The 19,054-nt window shown below is 33.2% G+C and overlaps 2 protein-coding genes and 1 pseudogene across 2 annotated transcripts; all 3 read left to right on the forward strand.

The window, feature by feature from the left end:
• The first annotated feature begins 396 nt into the window (after nucleotides 1-396).
• On the forward strand, nucleotides 397-3,277 carry LOC106426017 (annotated as a pseudogene).
• Nucleotides 3,278-6,121: 2,844 nt separating this feature from the next.
• LOC106426026 (dof zinc finger protein DOF3.4-like) lies at nucleotides 6,122-7,303 on the forward strand. Its single transcript, XM_048741018.1, has one exon. It carries the CDS (start codon nucleotides 6,319-6,321, stop codon nucleotides 6,985-6,987), a length of 669 nt encoding a protein of 222 aa, XP_048596975.1. The 5' UTR covers nucleotides 6,122-6,318; the 3' UTR covers nucleotides 6,988-7,303.
• A 3,545-nt stretch (nucleotides 7,304-10,848) lies between these two features.
• Nucleotides 10,849-12,218, forward strand: LOC106426035 (RPW8-like protein 3). The gene is made up of 2 exons (XM_013866751.3): nucleotides 10,849-11,550; nucleotides 11,658-12,218. The coding sequence occupies exons 1-2, from the start codon at nucleotides 11,255-11,257 to the stop codon at nucleotides 11,998-12,000; spliced, it is 639 nt and encodes a 212-aa protein (XP_013722205.1). The 5' UTR covers nucleotides 10,849-11,254; the 3' UTR covers nucleotides 12,001-12,218.
• Nucleotides 12,219-19,054: the final 6,836 nt, after the last annotated feature.

Raw genomic sequence — 19,054 nt, forward strand, 5'->3', positions numbered from 1 at the left:
TTTGTGATATTGAAGTTGCTTATTACTAATATGTAGTTATAATGGGAAATAGCTCGTGACCCAACCACAAAGTTTTGTGTCCTAACTCTCTCTGTTTTTGTAGTGCTAACATCGGAAACATGTTAACCATGAAAAGAGCTTTTTGTTTGTTAAACAACGTAATCCAGTTTAAAATCGAACAAATGAGGTTGCTTTCCATAGCTTCTTAACCAGTCAAAAGAGTTTATATGAGTTATGAGTTTATATTTATATAAACACTAATTTGTCAAAGAACACCCGTAACACAATCAATATTAGAAACCAGTTCATGACAATGAACAAAGCTATTTATTTCGTCCCTTTCTTCATATTTTCCTTGGATCAAGATCTTCATGAATAGCCTACGCAGCAGACTAAAACGGCTTAGCTGCATCATTCATTTTTGGTGATTCGCTAGTGGATGCGGGAAATAACAATTACTTGCAAACGTTGTCTATAGTCAATAGTCCTCCTAATGGCATCAATTTCAAACCACCCCGTGGGAATCCAACCGGCCGATTTACTAACGGCCGTACCATAGCTGACATCGTTGGTAATTTAGTTAAAACATTCATACAATATAAAGGGTAATTCTCTCAAATATTCATTTTAAGTTTTTGTCACAAAAATAGCATTCAAGAAAAAATGACCAAAATAGTCCATTTTTATTTTGAAAATTTTAATATTTATTTTTTATTTTAAAAAAATTAAAATTTAATTTTTAATGACAAAAACTTAAATATGTCTATTTTAGGAAATTTCTCAAATATAAATCAATATCGATTTTATTGTAATGGTTATGCTAATGTTTAGTTTTAATCTATCTTGTTGTCTACAAGAGAAAAGCTAGGGCAGCCAAATTATGCAGTTCCATATCTAGTACAAATGCAAATGGTGAAGCACTAGTAAAATGGTGGCAATTACGCATCTGGTGGTGGCGGAATTTTCAATCCTGCTGGAAGTGTATTTGTTAGTGTTTTGTGCTTTCCTGCACATTTTATGTGACGTATATTTCGTATAGCATTCGTTTGGTCGGCTTAAAAGGTTCACGTTAAAAAAAAAATTAAAATATTTTTTTATAGATTTGTTAAATAGTTGTTTTTACCTTAATTGCTTGATCATGTACCCAAATGTGCATTAGACTGTTTTATATAATTAACGTTTCAAAATGACGATTGTATAGGTGAATCGGCTAGGAATGGATGTACAAGTTGATTACTTTAACAATACAAGAAAGCAGTTCGATAAACTTTTAGGTGAAGAAAAGGCCAGAGATCACATCAAAAATTAATCAATATTCTCCCTAGTTATTGGCTCAAATAATTTTCTCATAGACTATCTAGTCCCATTTGTTGCGGTACAAGCAAGATTAACACAAACTCCTGAAATTTTTGTTGAGGACATGTTAGTCATCTCCGTGACCAACTCAAGGTATGCTGGAAAAATTATGAACACTATGTTCTACTGATCGCTGTTAATTAAAATAGTTTTGTGGGATGAAACGTTAGAGATTATATGGTCGTAAATTTGTGGTGGGTAATGTGGCTCGAATCGGGTGTTTACCGTACCAAAGATCAACCAATCACCTTAAGGATAAGCAGTGTGTTGATTTGACAAACAAGCTGACTCTCCAGTACAATGCTCGTCTCAAAGATCTCTTGCTGGTGGAATTGAAAGATAAGTCTAAAAGACGCACACTTCGTTTACGCCAGCGTCTATTATGGACCTCATTGTCAACTACAAAAAATATGGTAAAGAATATATAATATCGGCCCATTGGTTTTAAAAAACATCTAATGAGCACTTACATGTTTGGGTTTATATTAGGGTCATGAATTTTAGCCTGTGAGTAGGTTGAGCTTTGACTAGGGAATTTTAGTTTAAAAGTTTTTACACTGTGGAAGCACCGTAGCCTATTGGTTAAGGTTTAAAGGCTTTTACACCCAGGTCTGGGGTTCGAATCCCAGACTATGCAATTTATTGCAGATTACAGGAAATCCAGGTTTCAAGTCCCGGAGAGAGCGGTTTATTAAAACAATTATGCAGACTACAGAGGAAAGGCTTGCAAGGGATCTTCAACATGGTGCAAGTAAATCTGGCCAGACGTGGATCTTCATAGGACGGCTCAGGTGATGCAGTTAGGCGTAGGTCTTCATAAGGCAGGTAGTATTGTCGGTTGTCGAATCGTCTATGTAATCTTTCCTATATCATAATTGTAAGATCGTAATAAATCAGCGTTAAAAAAAAAAAAAGTTTTTACACTAGTAAGGAAAATGTTCTCGAAAAAATTGTGATTTTGTGCGAGTTTCATTGATCAATGTGAAAATGATGTATAGGGTTTAGGACGGCGAGAGAGGCGTGCTGTGGGACGGAAGGGAGATTGGCGGGGATATTGCCATGTGGACCAACGTCGTGTCTTTGCAAGGACCGGTCAAAGCTTGTAGTTTTGGGACCCGTACCAGCCTCGTGAAGCTGTTAAATCACTGGTGACACTCCAAATTCGTCTCCCTTTAATCTCATCCACCTTCGTAACCTTTGAGAAAAAAAAAAAATTAATGTAATTTTTTTTCCAACATCGTGATATTCATCTTTCTTTTTGTTCCTTTTTGGTTATATATTTATGGGGTTATATTACATTTAATATTACAATACATTTGTTCATGTTTTGCTGTTTAATTTTTAAGCCGTTTTTCAAATAAAAATGTTTTGCTGTTTTTAAAACAAATAGCTATTGTAGATATGGAGTATAACTCATGTGGTTTAGTTTAATTTTTTTTTTTAGTTTAATTTTATGTACCAATATCTGCTATGATGGACACTACTATTACACTTGTCGAAATGATATATTTGAACTTTAGCCCTTGCGTATAGCGGATGTAATCTTGTTCCAGTTTTTAATAATGAATCTATATTGAGTAACTCTGAGTTTCTATGTAATCTTGTCTAAATGATAAATCTGTGTTTCTTTCTTTTTTTTCAGTCAAGAAAAAAAAAGAAACTCCGATTATTAAAGAAAGAAAGAACAAAGGGAATAGTCAATTGTAGACGTGTTTATAGTTTGGTAACTGGGGTAAAAAAACAGTGGGTGGGCTGTCAAGCGATCGTAGATAAAACTAAATTTCGATGCACATACGAAAAATATTAAAACATACTCAGATCAAAGGTTGTTGAGAATCGGAATCAGAAAACAGAGAGGAACATGGAGGAAAAAGACAAGAAGAAGAGAGATGGAATAAGGGAGAGTGTGTCAGAAGTATGATCTGAAAGGACCGGTCCGAACCAGGATACGGACAACGAAAGGACGGCTGCAATAAAAATAAGACACATCGTCTGCCCATATGGCACACCACACCACAACACACAAACCACACCTCTCTGCTCTCTCTTCTCTCTTCTCTCTTCTCTCTCTCTTCATTGTTTAGGGTGTGAAAGCGACTAGAGAGAGAGAGAAATAAGTCGTTGATTTGGATGGTGGTTCATGTGTGGGTCATATCATCTTCCTCCGGCTGCGCGTGCTTATCCACCCCTTTCGACCCGACCCGACCCGACAGCTTCACTCTTGTCTCTTTGACCGTTTTCTTTTGACGTTTTTCTATACGTATTTCTGTAAGATTGTTTTGTAACTCTATTTCCCTTTTATATACACATACACGGACCAGACCAGTATTAAAACTTTACTTTAAAGAAAACGTCGGATTTGTCAGTTGTCTTTATCACATTTTATGTTTTGTAGGGTATTTTTTGACGTTAACCTGCAAAGTTCGTTATTTTCATGGAAAGTTACAAATAATTAACGAGTATTATGATGATAATAATTTAATAGAGAAGGAAAAAAGAAGATGAGAAGTGGACGAGAAATGCGGAGAGAGACAGAATGATGGGAAGGGTTGGGACAAGGCGTGAAGATTTATCATCACACATTTTCCTCTGATTGCGGTCTCCCGAATCCGATTCCTTCTATAATATTTTATTTATGTTATTTTGTGGTTGGCATATAAATGGTGAAAATCTTATTTACCTATATACTCAATTCAATTTGAGTGATAGGCTTTTTAATTTAGAAGAAAATGCAATACTAATTTGTCACACTTCCAAGAGATATTTGTCGTAGTCTTGTTTTCTTTAGAAAAGGTTATGTTTGTTTACGCACCATGTATTAACTTTAGATCTCATACTCATGTCTTCTGCATAGATTTGGTCACGATGTAGGAGGATTTTAATGTGGTCCTCTTGAACAATCAAACCCCAATACAAAACGGTTAGTCGAGTAACATAGATTCTGATTCGCTGTCAAATCAAGAAACAATTTTTTTTTTTTGTAAACTAAGAAACATCATAAGTTTACAGCGTGATTTACATTAAACAATTTTAAACCAAAAACTGTTTCAAAATTTATATAATTGATAATTTTGTTAGACTTATGATACGACATTACTGAAAAAACACTAAAGCAGGGTCCACTGCCATTGCCTATGTTGATTGGAAATCCCGCAAACGTTTGTGATAAACTTCGAATAAATAAGCGAGTTTCACCTGTCTAATTAATTCGAATAACAGTTTTAGTAAAAAAAAAGTTCAATAAAGAATAATCTCCATATAAACAAACAAAATGTTTTGGGTACATGACTACTACAATATTGTTTTTTCGTAGACAGCGAACAATGAAACAGGATCAAACTTTTGGACTTTAATCTCGAAAGCTGCGTGATACAACAAAAAATAATAATTTAATTCGTCTTATATTAAAGTATACAATAAATCCAGTTAGCCATTTTTCAAGTTAAAATCCAACGAAAATTATAGAAAACGTGTCACTTGTTTCCAACTTTCTGGAACATGAATTCAGCTCTTTTTATATTGTCGAATAAATAACATTAGTGAAGATGACATTCGCTTATATGTTTCAAACGTTTACCGAAATTGTTACTATTTGTAATACGGAAAAATCAAATATCGAAAAATTAGATTGCTTGGTGTATTATTATTTTTCTAATAATCGAGAGCATAATACAAATTGTAGAATAATTACTGAGAACTGGCCGTACATTGATAAGCTCAATAGTCTTCCTACCTATGTGTTGCCTACTGCGACCTAACACCACCTCTCTCTATGCATTATCTCCGTATCATTGTTTTCTCTTGTTTTTATTCCACATGCATTTGTTTTTCACAAGAGGTAAATTGTGTCATTATTATTTAGTTTTCTGTTGATTTTAAAACTTGAAAACATAAAGGCAGCGCCATGAATCCGTGGCTAAACATTCGCATTATTAGACAAACAAGTACAATAATTGTTTCTCTCTGTGTGTTAAAAATGATTTATAAGATTGGTAAGAACATCTACAATCCCCACTTTATTTTTTACTCTAAAATTGACTAAAAATGAGTATAAAATAAAAGATATTCTAATTATACTTTGTTTTTTACTTCACAATAAAATTTACTCTATAAATAGAATTATTCATTTTTTGTTTATTTATTATTTCATATGGAGTAAGAGATGAAATAGGGTTAGAGTATTTAATTTATTTTTGGAAAAAAAAAAAATATTACATTGGAAATACTGTAAGAAATAAGAATACTATAAAAAATAAAATATTATATTAAAATATATCATAGAACGAGAACTGTGAATGAATAATGATCACTTCGTTGAATATAAAACTAATCTGATTTCATATACTGCAACCTCAGATATGTCAATGAAAACGTTTAGTGTGCCACACTATTCACTTAATCAATACTACTGTTCCCAATAGTCAAATATTGCGACGATATTTTCATGGCGGCAGTTTAGGTGCAATGTTTTCGTACGTGTTTTCGAATTTACCTTAAAAAGTTTTATAACTAAACTGTAACTCAAATGTTAAACTAAGCTATTAAATTTCAAAACCTCTAGTAAGCTAATACTATCACTAGAAACATTTTAAGGTTTTAGAAATTAGAATGTAAAGATGTGAGATTTTTTGTTTTTTTATTTATGTCATTGTTTGAAAGAAGAGCCACCTATGTAATGAAGTGAGCCGACTCCTAGTGAGGAAACAGAGCCATCACTGTTCATAACAATCAATAGCCGACTCAACTATTCCAAGAAAACCCCATAAAAAGACAAATTTTAAAGACAAGAGAGAGAGAGAGAGAGAGAGCGTGGCCTCAAATCAACCCAACACCCTCTGTCAAAAAAAGCCCGACTTTCTTCTCCATACCCCATTCTCTATCTGCGCATGTTTCCTCCATATAAAGTTCCAACCTTTGAGCCCAAAACACACAAACAAGAAAAGCTTCTTCCTTCCACACACCATGATGATGTCTGACTCCGGCGAACCACGACAGACAGCGATGAGACCTCACGGCGTGATAACAGGGCTTCCTCCGACCGCCAACGAGCAGCAAGAGCAGCTCCCTTGTCCTCGCTGCAACTCCACCAACACTAAGTTCTGTTACTACAACAACTACAACTTCTCTCAGCCTCGTCACTTCTGCAAATCCTGTCGCCGTTACTGGACTCACGGCGGAACTCTCCGCGACATTCCCGTCGGCGGCGGTACTCGCAAATCCGCGAAACGCTCCCGCACTTGCTCCTCCTCCTCCTCCGGAACCAGAACCACCAGCGTTCCGTTGCCAGCGACACCTGTTCTCTTCCCTCACTCGTCGACCTCTAACGGCGTCAGCCACACCGTAACGGCTCCGCTCGAGAACGACGGAAAGGGAAACGCTTTGTCTCTCTCCGGCAACTTCACCTCTCTGCTGAACCAGAACAACGCCGGGTCGAGTTTTGATGACGTCAGCTTCGCACTCGGAAGAGCGGTGTGGCCGTTTCCGACCGTGGGGGATTCCGCGACGACCAATGTCCCAGGGGTTGCGGTGCCGTACACGTGGCAGTTCGAGGGTTTAGAGAGCAGCAACGCCGGTGAGTACTTTGCGTGGCCGGATCTCTCCATCACAACACCTGGGAACTCCCTCAAATGAAGAGAAAGTCTTTTTCATAAAGCTTCCGTCTTTACCAGAGGGTTTCCATTTTCTATTGGCTTTGTCAGTCTTCTAGTGTGTCTGGTCTTTTTAGAATTTGTGTCATGAAACTAGAAAAGCGAGAAAGTTTGTGGCTTTTTTTTTAAGGATCTTTTACCTTGTTACTTTCTACCCTGTTATTACAGTTCTTGCACATGTGGTTTAGAATTAAAATGAGGTTAGAACAAGTCTTGTTCTAATCATATAAGGATTAGGTCTTGTTTCACGAATGACCACGATCTGAACAATATATTACTAATATATTACTTCTGGACTAGACTGGTCTCCAAGGGAGAACTTGTGTGTTGTTCACTTGGGAGAATTTGTTTTATAGTGTCTGTTGGATCAAGACTCAGGATCTGCTCAGCAGAGTATAGTCCCATCTATAATCTGGTTACTGTGGAGGCATGTGACATATAAAGCGTTAGCAGTTAAAGCAAATATTCTACACCGGATAATCAATGTAGATCCCATGTCGACTTTGTGTGGAAACTATTTGGAATATGCTGCTGCTCTACAAGATTTTCATATCTTTTAGTTTCCTTGAAGGACAAGTTTCGAACTGTTTTTTTTTTCAGTGCATCACAACAGTAATGGATCAATCTTAATAGACTTCTACCAATCTGGCTACTGTGGTCTCTGGAGGCTATAAATAATCGAAAATGACTTATTTTTTTCAGAGCAAACAGATCAGTGAGGAGAAATTATTCGGACAACTATCAGAAGAGGTTCATGAATAGCTAAGAATTTGTATTGGCGATCAAGCTTAACGTGTCACAGCGACTAGTAATCATATACGCCAAGTTAGATGGCAACGACTACAAACCGGATGGTTAATCCTTGCTGAGGTTAATCATTTTGTCTTATGTTACTAGCATATCTACTTGAGTGCAAATTATTTGTTATTTTTGTTTCTGTGAGATCAGCCATTTTAGCTTGTACTCTAGTCTTTCAGTGGATTCTCTAGTTTTCTAATCACCTAACGCATTTCCTAAACAAATACTACATGATATAGGTTTGATTCCTACTTAACGTAGTCTGTGATTCTTTGGACGCTATTTGTCGAATTTCCATCTCAAAGAAATGTATATGCTTCTTCTTCTTCTTCTTCTTCTTCAAAGAGAAGAAAGACTTCACTCAGAGACTTGGAGACAAAAAACTGGAAGCTAAGTTCCCAAGCTTGTGAAGATGCTAAAGATTGTCTTCATTGCATAATTCAGTTGTTAAGCTACATCTGAAGAAACTTTTTCCATACAAGTATACAACCCATAAGCTCTTCTACGATGGTTAGTCTAACTGTACTACTATAAAACTCAGCAACATATATAATCACATCACTGAACTTCTCTTATATTGAATAATAAACGTCTAGGATCAAGCCCCTCAACAGACCAATCAGAAAATACTCATGAAAATGTGGCTCGGCAAACTTCGCAATTCATAGTCGCCTGATCAAAATAAATTTAGTGATCTTCCGACCGTTGTTGAAGCTTGAAGACACTTGAACACTTCAAAACTTAGGATTGATTGATTTCCAAGTATTATCCCTCTTAATCTATATGGGCCTTAAAGCCCACATAGTAACCCCAACAAGAATGTTCACACATACTATTTGTTTTTAAAGCGCGGGTATGAATTTTCGATTTTTGGTTATTTATTTAACTAAATAATGTATTTGTAATATTTGATGTATTATATTCACCAACTAAATATTTTTTTGGCATACGCAAATATAGGCAATTAGTTGGAATCTCTATATCTTTATATTCTTACAAATTTTAAATTTATTGTTTCTCTTCTGCAAGCAAATAAATTACCAAAGCAATAAATCAGTTGGTTGGAATCAAATCTATTCTTATAACTAGTTTAATTATGGTTACAATTTTTTTATTTAATAGGTACATTAAAGATACGACATTGAAGATATTCTGTTTTGATTAATAAAAGATATTAGATTTTGAGTTTGTATTTATTGATTTGTTTTTTTATAAAGCTTAGAAAATCAATAGGATGATTGGTTGGTTGATACATCCTATAAAGAAAACGAAAACTATAAGTGGTTTGAATATTATACATTGATAGATGCATGATGTAAGTTGACTATATATTACTTGAGCATGCTCATTTCAAACTAAAGTATAGTTAAGTTATATGCATTTGTTATATTGTAGGTATAATATGTCAAGTGATTCACGTTTTCGTAAAAATAAAATTCAAGTTCATTATTGGACTGTACTCGTCCGTAATAAGCTACGTTAAATCTGATGTATTTTTAGGTTCATTTAATGACATTAAGTTTAAATTTGATTAAGGAAAACTCATTAATTTAACTGGAAAAGACAAACATTAAAATATGTAGATTTATTTAATGACATTAAGTTTATACTTGAATAAGAAAAATACATTAATCTAACTGAAAAAGACAAGCATTAAAATAGAAAATTCAATTTAATTCTTAGTGGCATAGAAATGTAATTAACTTTAAAAACTAAAGGTATTTTATAATGGGTACTTCTTTTTTAATAATAGAGATACGTGCATTACGAACGCGTAAACAATATAAAATGATGTAGATAGTAGGATACATGTGTATAGCTGCTAACAAGAGAAGAATCAAAGAGTTAAAACGCGAACAATGCTTAGGTTCACCCCTATCGTGAATGTTTAGATTTATCCCACCTTTAATAACCAATCAAATTGTCATGTAAGATTAGTTAAAAAGGCAAGAAAATTAAAAAAATAGCTGCAAAAAATAATAAGATTAAACCGTCCGCAAAACTCTAAAAAACCTAAAATTTAAAACTATAAATCTTAAATCATAAACTCTAAATCCAAAACTCTAAACCATAAACCCTAAATCCTAAAATTTAAACCCCAAATCCTAAATCCAAAACTCCAAACCATAAACCCTAAATCCTGATCTCCAAGCCCTAAATCTTAAACCCTAAACCCAAAACTCTAAATTATAAATCCTAAACTCTAAATTCTAAACCCTGAACCTAAAACTCTAAACCCCATAATCCTATACTCCAAATCCTAACTCTAAACCATAAATTCTAATTCTCTAAACCATAAACCCTAAACCTATCACTTGTTTAGGGTTCTAGGGCTTAAAGTTTTAGGTTTAGGGTTTAGGATTTTAGGGTTCTGGGGTTTAGAATTTTAGATTTTGGGTTTAGGATTTAGAGTTTAGGGTTTATGATTTAGATTTTTGGGTTTAGGTTTAGATTTCAGGATTTAGGGTTTATGGTTTATAGTTTTGGGTTAGGGTTTAAATTTTAAGACTTAGAGTTTATAGTTTAGAGTTTTGGATTTAGGGTTTATGATTTTAAACTTTAGGTTTTTAAGAGTTTTGCAGACGGGTTTAATCTTATTATTTTTTGCAGCAATTTCTTTTAATTTTCTTGCCTTTTTTAACTAATCATACATGGTAATTTAGTTTGTTATGAAAAGTGGAGTGAATTTAAGCATTCACCATATGGGTGAATGCTTAAAACGCAGCTTCATTGAGATGGATGGTCATTGGTCGATGCGGATATTCAAGTCAATCAATCAATGGGCTGATATCAAAAAACTCATGACCAATGTATCCGAAATGGACTCTTAACTTGACTAAATCATGCCAATCAACATATGTTTTCAAAAAAACATAATGTTCTTGTTTCAAGAAGAATCGTAGCATATCAAAAAGTACTGATCGAAATATAGTGAAAAACGACAAGCAAATAAAATGAATGATCAAATGTAATTCAATGAAAAAGATTTAATTTAAAATGTAGATTTGAAATGGATCATGTACACAAATAACTTGTAAATTTCCTCTTTTCTTTCCTCAAATCCAATGTCATCTAATTCGTATAATTTGTGGCAATAGGGATTAACCAAAGAGAATGGGAACTAATTTTTAAAGTACTAGCCCTTTGTATGTTTGTTAGTGCAGGTCAACTAGTTATTCTATATACAAATTCAATCATTGAGATTGATTCTCTTCCCTTCTGCCGAGTTAAATGATCACAACTTGCATGTAGATCCAATTAACTCCTTTCACCTAGAAAAGAAGGAGTCTCGACCAAGTACTAAGTCTAAGTCAATGTTGTGACTTATCCTCATATACTTCTTCTTCCATCACAACTCATTTTATCTATAAAAGAAAAGTCTTCTATTGTTCTATGTACATACATTCACCTCAAGAACTAGTTCTTCTCTCCTCCTCATCATTCACAAGAAAATGCCGATTGGTGAGGTTCTTGTAGGGGCTGCTCTTGGAATTACACTCCAAGTGCTTCATGAAGCCATCATAAAAGCAAAACATAGATCTTTAACCACAAAATGTATCTTGGACCGCCTCGATGCTACAATCTCCAGGATCACTCCGTTGGTGGTTCATGTCGATAAGATCAGCAAAGGGGTAGAAGATTCTCAGAGGAAAGTCATTGAAGACCTCAAGCGTCTTCTTGAAAAGGCTGTTTTTCTTGTTGAGGCTTATGCAGAACTCAGACGCAGAAACCTACTCAAGAAGTTTAGGTATGTATAGTTTATATAGTACATGAAATGCTTGAAAAGTCTTTGGGATTCTTAAAATGTTTTTGTTTTGTTTATATAATATATATGTGTGTGTTGTTGATATCTAGGTACAAGAGTAGAATCAAAGAGTTGGAAGCTTCTTTAAGATGGATGGTAGAGGTGGATGTTCAAGTCAACCAATGGTTGGATATCAAACAACTCCTGGCCAAGATGTCTGAAATGAACACTAAACTCGAGAGGATCACGTGCCCACCAACTGATTGTAATTGTTTCAAGAGAAATGATAGCACATCACCAGTGATATCACAAAGTAGTAATCAAAATATACTCGAAGCAACAGACGGATCGTCAGAGGAAGACGAAGAAGAAAGCCCAAGGATTGATATCCACCTTCGATGGAGTTCAAGAAAAGGAGCTAAAGATCGTGAGATCCGATTCATGGTCAAGTGAGATCTTAAGGAACAAGTAAAATGAATGCTCAAATGTGAAATGTGATTATCTTTTTTTTTTCTTGTTGTTGTTGTGTGGAATGGAAATGGAATCAAATACACAAATAATGTGTAGAAATGTAGAGTTCATTTTTTTTCTCAATTCTAAATGTCAATTGTATTACAAAATTTACCAATAAGGAATTTTATAAAAGAAGGACGTGAGAGGGATCTTATATATATAATACACACATTCATATATGTGAATCAAAAAATACAAGATGTGAAAGGAGATAAGAAAAAACTCCAGTGTGGTGTCTGAACAGTACGGACAAAACAGAGTTTGTCCTCCTTAGCTCTCAAAGAGCATAACCTATTTCTCCGCTACTATCAACATCAACTCAGATTCAGCAAGAAACCATAAAGGCTACGAACAGCTTTAAAGACAAAAGTATTCTTGCCTTTCACTTTTGTCCTAAAACTCCACAACAAAATTCTGTAGTGGAGAGGAAACACCGACACATTTTAAAGTTGCTAGGGTTCTCATGCTTCATTTTCATATACCTTCAGTCTACTGGGATGAATGCATCATGTCAGCTGTGTTTCTTATTAACCGCTTACCTTCACATGTTCTTGAGAACAAATCTCCCTTTCAAATTCTTATGAACAAAATACCCGATTATCATTCTCTTAGAAGTTTTGGTTGTCTTTGTTACAAGAGTGCATCTCTTAAGGGTAGAACTAAGTTTGATCCTAGGGAAAAAGCTTGCATATTTTTAGGATATCGAATAGGTTACAAGGGTTATATATTACTTGATCTTGAAACTAATAGCATTTCCACTTCTCAGCATGTCATATTTCGTGAAACAATACTTTTGCTGGTTCTTCTCTTTATGATACATCAAAAGCGTCCGTTCCTCGTCTTGCACTCCCTGATGACAGTGTACATTCTGTACCATCATCTTCCGGTGAAATGTCGGCCCCTGCCCCTTCACCATCTGATGTAAGCTTGCCTTCTGCAACTACATCTCGTTTAAAGAAAAGACCATGCCTGTTCATTCTGTTCATTCTCTTTATCCTTTTTATCTAATTACTTTCCTATGATAAACTCTCTTCTTCTTATTTTTCCTTTATCAACTCTTCTATCTGTATGACCGCACCTTCCACTTTCAATGAGGCGAAGAAGCCCAAAGAATGGTGTAAAGCTGTGGATGACGAGTTTGAGTCTTTACTTTGATACTTGGTCAATTTGTTCTCTCCCTAAAGGCAAGAAGACCATTGAAAGTAGATGGCTTTTAAACTCAAACTGAATGCAGATATATCAGTTGAGCGTCCTAAAGGTCGTTTAGTGGCCAAAAGGTATATACAGCAAGAAGGAGTAGATTTTGTTGATACATTCTCTCCGGTTGCCAAGATGGTAATTGTCAAAATGCTGCTTGCCTTTGTTGCTAAGAAAAAATGGTTTCTTCATCAGTTAGACGTTTCTAACGCCTTTCTTAATGGCGATATGTCTAAAGATATATATATATATATTCCTCCGGGTTATGCATAAATAAAGGGGGTCAATCTTCCACATAATGCAGTCTTAAAACTCAAAAAGTCTATCTACGGACTTAAACAAGCATCTCGTCAGTGGTTCTTAAAATTTTCTTCAACTCTTCTACGTATGGGTTTTGAAAAGATCAACGGTGATCATACTCTATTCTGGTCTCATTCAGCTGACAAGTTCCTCATGGTTCTGGTAACGTAGACGACATTCTCATTGCCAACAATTCAGAGAATTTTGTTTCTTTGTTGATCATTCAACGTTCTTCTTGTTTCAGCTCCGGGATATTGGAAACCAAGATACCTTGGAATTGAAATTGCTGGCTCTACTTCTGGGATTTCTATATGTCAACACAAGTATACACTTGACATTTTTACTGATGCTGGATTGCTTGATTGTCGTCATTCATCTGTTCAAATGGATCTCAACGTCAAGCTTTCCTCCAAAGATGGTGAAGCTTATAGACATTTGATTGGGAAATTGCTATATCTTACCATTACGCGTCCATACATATGCTTTGCTGTTCATAAACTGTGTCAATATTCCTCAGCTCCACGAATTCCTCATATTAAAGCTGCACACAAGGTTATTTATTATCTCAAAGGAACCATAGGACAAGCTCTCTTTTACCCTGTTGATGATGATTTTCAGGTCAAGGCATTATGTGATTCAGATTGGTCACACTGTCCAGATTCTCGACGTTCTATCTCATGGTTTTGCATCTTCAATGGAAACTCTTTGGTTTCATGGAAATCAAATAAACAAGTTTTCGTTTCTCAGTCATCCACTGAGGCTGAATACAGATCTATGGCCTTCACTACTAAAGAAGTTATATGGCTTTCTCGAATGGTGAATGATTTGCAGATTTCTTCTCCAACGGTCCGGTTCTTTATTGTGACAGTACCGCTGCCCTTCATATTGTCAAGAACCCTGTTTTCACGAGAGAACCAAATATATAGAGAGGGATTGCCACTCCATTCGAAAGAAGATTGTAGCTGGTCATATCAAAACACTTCATGTGAGATCAGAGAATCAGCTTGCGGATTCGTTCACTAAACCGCTCTATTCTACTCTTTTCCATAAGTTCATGTCCATGATGGATTTTCGTAATCTTCTAAAGCTATTTTGAAGGGGACTATTAGGTGTTATAATCCCCTATATATTAAAGGTGAAGGATTACAACATTTGAGGTAATAATATATAGAGAAATTAGGAAGCATACCAAAGAACTTATGCATTATTAGCTATCTACCAAACTCTACTATTTTGACACTGTTGGCTTTTTTCTTGGACTCTGATGCCTTTGTGTAGATGTAAACAGCTCAACGATTGCTTTTGACGATTATCTTACAAAAGATTTGATGAAATCTTATTCTCTGCATTCATATCTTTTTTAACAAATCATATGTATTCATATCTCTTACTTGTTCTTACATCTAAATAATTTCTTCTCTTTTCTATTACTCCAAATTTTCGAATTTCAAAAATTTTCTTTCCATGTTTTCTCTCACATACTCCAACTTGTATTTAAGAAGTTAGATGCTGTCAAAAAAAAGTAATGTTTTCTTTTTTCAGTTTTATATTGCGATTTTTAGATTTTGATGAAGATTTCACTATGCCACTTGAAGAAAATGAATTGAACAATGGTAGAGAGAACCAAAATTAGTTTATGTGATTTGGTGTTGGTTTATTTTCGTTATTGACAATTTATTACAATGATCTTTAACTTCTAGTTTATTTTGAATTTGAAGTTTAGTTTATTATTTACATTAGACATTTAAATATTTATTATTTTTATATCTTGATTTTTTCAGATGTCATAACTCTTACTTTGTTACATAAAATTTTAAATAGTATAAACAAATTTTTTTTATATTTTGTATGTCAAATGAAAATAAAAATATAAAAACTAAAGTTAAGTGTTTTCTAAATACTTTTTAAACATAAATATATACATATCCAAACTATTATTTTATGCTTTAAAAAACATTTAGAAAATTAAACTTTAGTTTTTATGTATTTATTTTCATAGATAATATATTATTATATAAAAATAATAATTCATTTTTTAACCCGCGGTTCACCCACAGTCGACATGGACGAATCTACGTAGCTTGGAAAGGGGGCAGCTGCCCCCACTAAAAATTACAAAAATATTTATTTGCATTATAACAAACATATATCTTGCACCTTAACTGGCTAAATTTCATTCTTTGCCTCCAATAAACCCGTGTTCCAAGCACACCTACCCCTTTTAGACTGTTTTTTTTTTAAATTGTTTCCTTCGTTTACTTTTCTGATTTACTTTTTTTGTTTTTGTTTTATCCATGTATTACATTTCCTTTTTCTCCTCGGTTCTTTTTCTTTGAGTCTTTTTTGGGTTATCAGATCTGTTTATTCATTAAAATTTCTTTCTAACAAATAGTATCAGTATTTTATTTTAATTTGTTAGTGGATTCATTCTTTTTCTTCTTTAACTTAAAAAAAAAGTCATTTAGCCGTATGATTTAGTTTAATTTTTCTTCTATATGTTATTTTTTTCAAAAGATATAAAACATATTTATGTAAAGTATTAAAAAAAAAAATTTGCCCCCACTTAAAATATTTTCTAGATCCGCCACTGGCGGTCGACCCAATGACCCAACGACCCGGTAAGTCGTTCGGTTCAGTGTCCGGGTCGGGTTTAAAAACATTGCGTATAAGTGAAAATCTTGTTTATTAAGTATGTAAATATTTTATTAGCGGTATAACAATCAGAAATTACCAACAAATCCAATTTTAATCTGAGGTAACTCATTTTCTAAAGATGTAAATATTATATTAGCTGTCTAATAATTTGACATGTATTAAAGGTGAAGCCCCCCACCACTGGTGAACCTATCCGCCGTCTCCATTGAGGCTCCCTGCCTCTGCATCTCCGGTGAAGCCCTCCACCACTGCGTCTCCATCTGATATAAATGATATATATATACAGTACCTTTATGTTACGCAACAATCTTGTTATTCTCTGGTTTGACATATAAACAAAGATCTTGTTTATTTACCGTATAAATATTATGTTAAAGATATAACAACTTGACATTACCAACAAATTTTTTTTAATCTCAAGTAACTCATTTTTAAAGATGCATGTACCTAAACATTATTCATATTTTCATTTCATGTCATTAGCTATGAATTTGATTATTATGATATCAAAGAATGTGATATACATTCAAGCAAGTTGTATCTCAAATAACTTATTGTTAACTGTATAAATATTATGTTAATTGTCTAACAAATTGACACTACCAACAAATCAGTTTTTATTTTATTACTCAGTCTTAACTTATTTTTAATTACCAAATAGGCCAATCATACATATAGCTGGCTAAAGATATAATTATGCAGTGTATATTTTTATCAATACGACCATATCATAATTTGGATGGTTACAAAAGAGTATACACTCGTGTACATCAAAAATCCATAACCATGCTATTTGATGTTTAACTATAGCTAACTATAACCAGTGCCAGTCCGGAGTTTCTGGACGCCTTAAGCGCATTACAAAAATGATGCTCTTTAATAAAAAAAAATTTTATTTACATTTTTCTAAACTAAACAAAAACCAAAATTATTCTTTGTACGATGCTGAAATTTCGTTAAAAACCTAATAGATTGATCTATCATATTGATAAAATAGTAATTTTAAAAGTGTTTCTTTATTTTACAAGTTACCAGAATCCAGAGAGAATATCTTTGGTTCATACTACATCAATTTGTTTCTTATCTAGTAAATTTCATAGGCTTTAAAAAAAAAATTCATATCTGTTCGTAGGTTTACAAAAGAGAAAAAGACTAGGATAGCACCAAACCTATTTATTGTTCCCAAAATAGCACTCAAGGCTCAAAGTCACAAAAATAGGTTTCATTAAAGAGGTAAATATACACTTATACCCATTGGGTTAATTAATCCAAACCTTAGGATTTAGAGTTAAAGGGTAGGGTTTTGGAATTAGGGTTTAAAATTTTATAAAAAATAAATACTAAAATAAAAAATAAAAAATAAAAATTTTAAAAACAGTTTCAAAAAGTATTTTTAAATTATAAAAAGAAAATTTGAAAATAAAATAAAAAAAATTCGAAAAAAAAATTTTCAAATTTTTTTTTTTTCAAAATTTCGAATCTGAAAACACATAATCTGAAACTATAAAAAAATTTATTTTTTTTCATTTTCTTTTTATTTTTATTTTATTTTATTTATTTTTATTTATTTTTGTTTGTTTATTTAATTTTAAACCAAGCGTATTAGAGATATTTTACCCTTTAATGAATGTCATTTTTGTGACTTTCTCCTTCTAGTGTCATTTTTGAGACATAAACTTCAAAAAGTGCTATTATTGACAATTGCCCTTTACAAAATACAGACAAAATAATTGGGAGGAAAAAAAGATAAATTAAAGAGGAAACATGAAGTATGTAGTAAACGACACTGGCTAAAAAAGGAAACTATCATTGAAACATACAACGTACACTAAAATTTTCACTAAATGAATCAGATTCTTTCATTTATTGTAAGAAAAGAAAGGAAAATAAAAAGATAAACTCAAGTTCGAACCTGCGTCCTTGAAATATAAGTAGAAAATTTCAAACCACCCGACCTAAGATAACTGACTGGCATTATTTGGCGCCCCTAGATATTATACATATTTTGGCGCCTAAAGCCATAGCTTTATGGGCTTTAGTCCATGGCCGGCCCTGACTATAACTTTACATGGCTAATAAATTTGACTTTAATATTTTTTTGATCTTTGCTCACCAAATGATTAAGTAGCCATCTAATATGCAATTGCACACGTGCCCAAATATATATATACAGGCTATGATATAGTTCTGTAGTCTATATATTTATCTTTAAACCATAACTAGATTTTGACCCGCGCAGGCGCGCGGGTGTATATTTTGAAAAATATGTTGATATTTGTTTTTCATGTAATTATTAGGATTTGGAAAAATGAATCCGAGGAACATAACCGATACCGATCCAAAGATATAGTACCAAACCCAAACATAAATTGATTAAATATTCTAATTATTCAAAATTTTGTTATTTAGAGAACCGAATCTGATCCGAACCGAAGTATTTGGGTATCCGAATTTATCTAAAAATAGATTTATATACTTACATATATTAATTATTTTTAGATTTAACGTATATAAAACATCAAAAATGATACTTTTAAATTGGTTTAAATACTTGAAAATATATATAGATAGTCAAAGTAAATATCTGAAATAGTTAAAGTATACTCAAATCACCAAAAATACTTAAAATAATTATTGATTTCGTATCCAAAATTTTAAATCAAGCCAATTGATATGTTAAGCTTAAGTATTATGACATATGTTATTCAAATTTATACGTAATATATTATTTTATTTATACATTTTGAGAAATTTAAAATATATAATGATTTAAGACTTTAAAAATAATTTAAATTAGTTATCCAAACCCAAACCAAACCCGCAAAGATCCAAATCGAACTCA

This window comes from Brassica napus, chromosome A9 (assembly GCF_020379485.1).
Source record: "Brassica napus cultivar Da-Ae chromosome A9, Da-Ae, whole genome shotgun sequence".
Lineage (NCBI taxonomy): Eukaryota > Viridiplantae > Streptophyta > Magnoliopsida > Brassicales > Brassicaceae > Brassica > Brassica napus.

What these genes read in the sequence shown, in the direction of transcription:
- LOC106426026 (XM_048741018.1), top strand. Translation starts at nt 6,319, where the DNA reads ATGATGATGTCTGACTCCGGCGAACCACGACAGACAGCGATGAGACCT.
- LOC106426035 (XM_013866751.3), top strand. Translation starts at nt 11,255, where the DNA reads ATGCCGATTGGTGAGGTTCTTGTAGGGGCTGCTCTTGGAATTACACTC. An exon ending in AACCTACTCAAGAAGTTTAG is followed by an intron (nt 11,551 to 11,657) that starts GTATGTATAGTT and finishes GTTGATATCTAG; the next exon opens with GTACAAGAGTAGAATCAAAG.